General features: G+C 52.1%; 1 protein-coding gene across 1 annotated transcript; it reads right to left on the reverse strand.

Moving 5' to 3' along the window:
- Window positions 1–309: 309 nt before the first annotated feature.
- LOC106528110 (keratin, type I cytoskeletal 13) lies at window positions 310–2,122 on the reverse strand (the record flags this gene model as incomplete). The annotated part of the gene is given in 7 exon segments (XM_014023192.1): window positions 310–492; window positions 601–824; window positions 918–1,043; window positions 1,215–1,376; window positions 1,450–1,606; window positions 1,680–1,762; window positions 1,950–2,122. Coding segments are annotated over 7 exon segments (1,040 nt in total), but the record flags the coding sequence as incomplete, so codon positions are not given.
- Window positions 2,123–3,021: the final 899 nt, after the last annotated feature.

The following is a 3,021-nucleotide window of genomic DNA, read 5'->3' on the forward strand; positions in this document are numbered from 1 at the left end:
TTTAATACTTAAGTAGATTTTGTGTCAGAAATTTACTTTTGATACTTAAGTACAAAAATATCAGATACTTTAAGACTTTTACTCAAGTAATACTTTTAGAGGAGACTTTAACTTTTACCAAAGTRTTTTTATGATAAGATACTTGTACTTTTACTCAAGTATCACTTTGTGGGACTTTATACAACTCTGAGTTTTAGTATTTTACACAGTATTTCTCAGAAGTTGCTGATCATTGATCAGTAAAACTCTCCTCATGATGATGATGATGATGATGATGATGATGATGATGAAGATGACAGTAAAGTAACAAACAGAAAACAGGTTTTATTTTCTCTGTAGTGTTTATTTGATTTGTGAGGTCATCTGATGGTTACGTCTCACTTTATCTCCTGAGACTCGGTGGTGACCGTTCCGTCCTCGGTGACCTCTTTAGTGACGATCACGACTTTCCGAGTCGTCGTYGTTGATGAGGAGGATTTTGAGGAGGAGGAGCTGCAGGGAAACGAGACATGAGTTAAATTCACATCAAATCAAAGTGAGGATCAACAAACTGGGCCCAAAGCGGCCCGGCTCAGTCCCAGTCGGGACAGACGGGCTCACCTGCCGCCTCCCTCTCCGTCCAGCAGCCTTCTGTACTCGTTGATCTCCAGCTCCAGTCTGGTCTTGATGTCCAGCAGGGTCTGGTAYTCCTGTCCCTGCCGTGCCAGGTCGGCCCTCAGCTGCATCAGCTGCTCCTCCAGAGACGTGACCTGCATCTGGTAGCCGTGCAGGCGCTGGGCGTAGCGGTTCTGTGTCTCTGCCAGCGAGGCCTCCAGGCTGGCTTTCTGTGGGGACCAGGAGAAGATGGCTCAGCTTCTTGTTTTCAGTGCTTTTATTTTGGCGGGATGTTTTAGACATGTTAAATATGTGATGCTCACCATGCTGAGCTGTGACTGAAGCTCGATCTCCAGGCCCTGCAGAGTCGATTTGAGGTCTTTGAACTCTGTCCTGGTGGTTTGAAGGGTTTCTGTGCTGGCAGCGACTTGTTTGTTCAGGTCCTCAGACTGTGGACGAGTCGAAACATGACTTCAGAATAAAACACATGTTTGACCTTTGTAAGTAGTTTAAATATTTGTTAACAGGTAGTGTTGAGGTGTAACTCCACCTCCGGCCACTAGATGGTGCCAGAGACACTGACCTGGGTCAGACCTGAGCTGAGGAGTCTCTGATCTCACCTTGGCCTGGAACCAGTTCTCCAGATCTTTGCGGTTCTTGTTGGCGACGCTCTCGTAGTGTTCTCTGATTTCAGCCATGATGGCGGTCAGGTCCTGCTGGGGCGCGGCGTCCACCTCYACATTGACCGTCCCGCTGACCTGTGACCTCATGCCCAGCATGTCCTGCAGGGACAGCTCCAGGTTAGTGGAAATGTTGCATTAAAGCGTCTGTGTTTAGTCGAACGTCTGGTCTCACCTCCTCGTGGTTCTTCTTCAGGTAGATCAGCTCCTCCCTCAGGGTCTCGATCTGCATCTCCAGGTCGGAYCTGGCCAGCGTCAGTTCGTCCAGGATCCTCTTGAGTCCGGCGATGTCGGCCTCCACGCTCTGCCTCATGGTCAGCTCGTTCTCGTACCTGCAGGTCCGAGCACAGCRTTAGTCCCGCCCCCTGCAGACCCCTGCTGCTCGGGTCGGACCCTCACACTCACTTCAGCTTGAAGTCGTCGGCGGCCAGCTTGGCGTTGTCGATGCCCAGGTACACGGCGCCGTTCTGCTGTTTGGCGGCGACGATCTGAGGCCAGGAAAGAGCATAAAGTTCAGAAAAACACAAACAAATGTTTTKGTTCTGCTGGTTTGGGTGTGGCTCTGGTCTGGTTCTGGTAGGTCGTGTCGAGCTGCAGGGCGTTATGTCTCAGCAGTGACCTCTGACCTCTGCTCTCCRCTGAACCTCTGAGCTCAGAACCAGAATTGGGTCTCACCTTGTCGTTGAGCTCACTGATGGTCAGGTAGTAGGCAGAGTAGTCCCGGCCCTCGGGTTTGGCCTGGCCCTCCATGAACTGTCGGATCTTCAGCTCCAGCTCGGCGTTGGCCGTCTCCAGCTTGCGGACCTTCTCCAGGTAGGAGGCCAGGCGGTCGTTCAGGTTCTGCATGGCGGCCTTCTTGTTGTCGGAGATGTCCACRGCGTCGCTCAGGCTGAACCCTCCTGCTCCTCCTCCTGCAGCCAAGCCGAAGCCACCTCCGGCACCTCCACCATAGGAGAACCCTCCACCTCCACCTGAGGAGTAACCTCCACCCAAACCAGAGGAGAAGGACTTGGAAGCACTGGAGCTGGAGATCCGGATCCCTCCGCCCCCGGCGCCGCCRTGCACGCTGGGGGACCTGAAGGAGCTGGAGCGGTAGGACTGTGAGGAGAGCATGGTGGAGGAGTCGCCTGGTCCTGCTGGAGACGAGGAGAGAATGCAGAAGAGGAGCAGAGGAGTGGCTTTTATGCATCTGGGGGGAGGAGGGGAGGGGTTCTAGTGTGTCCACCCCCTCCCGGCTTGCCGCAGGCACCGTGGTGACAAACACATCACACCTGGAATGTCAGGTATTCACCTGTGTTGCATATTCATGTCTCCTGCAGGGACTTGAGTCAACCAGATCCAGTTCCTAACCCGGACCTCCCTGCATCCCTGGTGCACCTGGAGTCCTGGCTTCATGTTCTGACCTGCTTCTAGTGTTGCTGTGGGCCCTGCAGGTCTGCACACATCCCCCCCCCCCACACACACACCCTTTGTTCTGTTGTTGTGCAACCAAACAATGACTTCATGTGTTCAGAATCTGAGCTTCACTGCAGCTCAGAAACACGAACTGTGGAGCTCAGGTCCAAGATCTAAGATCAACTGAAACTTTGTGTAGAAGATCTCCTGAAGTCTGTCCTTCTCTGTGTCCATCATCAGTCTTTCCCTCTCAATTCAATTCAGTTTATTCATACAGCTCCAAGTCCCAACATACGTTGTCTCAGGACACTGTAGATAAAAAGAACAATGTAAAGAAGAAAGCAGCAGATTG

Source organism: Austrofundulus limnaeus, unplaced genomic scaffold, assembly GCF_001266775.1.
Source record: "Austrofundulus limnaeus strain Quisiro unplaced genomic scaffold, Austrofundulus_limnaeus-1.0 Scaffold358, whole genome shotgun sequence".
In the NCBI taxonomy this organism is placed as follows: Eukaryota; Metazoa; Chordata; class Actinopteri; order Cyprinodontiformes; family Rivulidae; genus Austrofundulus; species Austrofundulus limnaeus.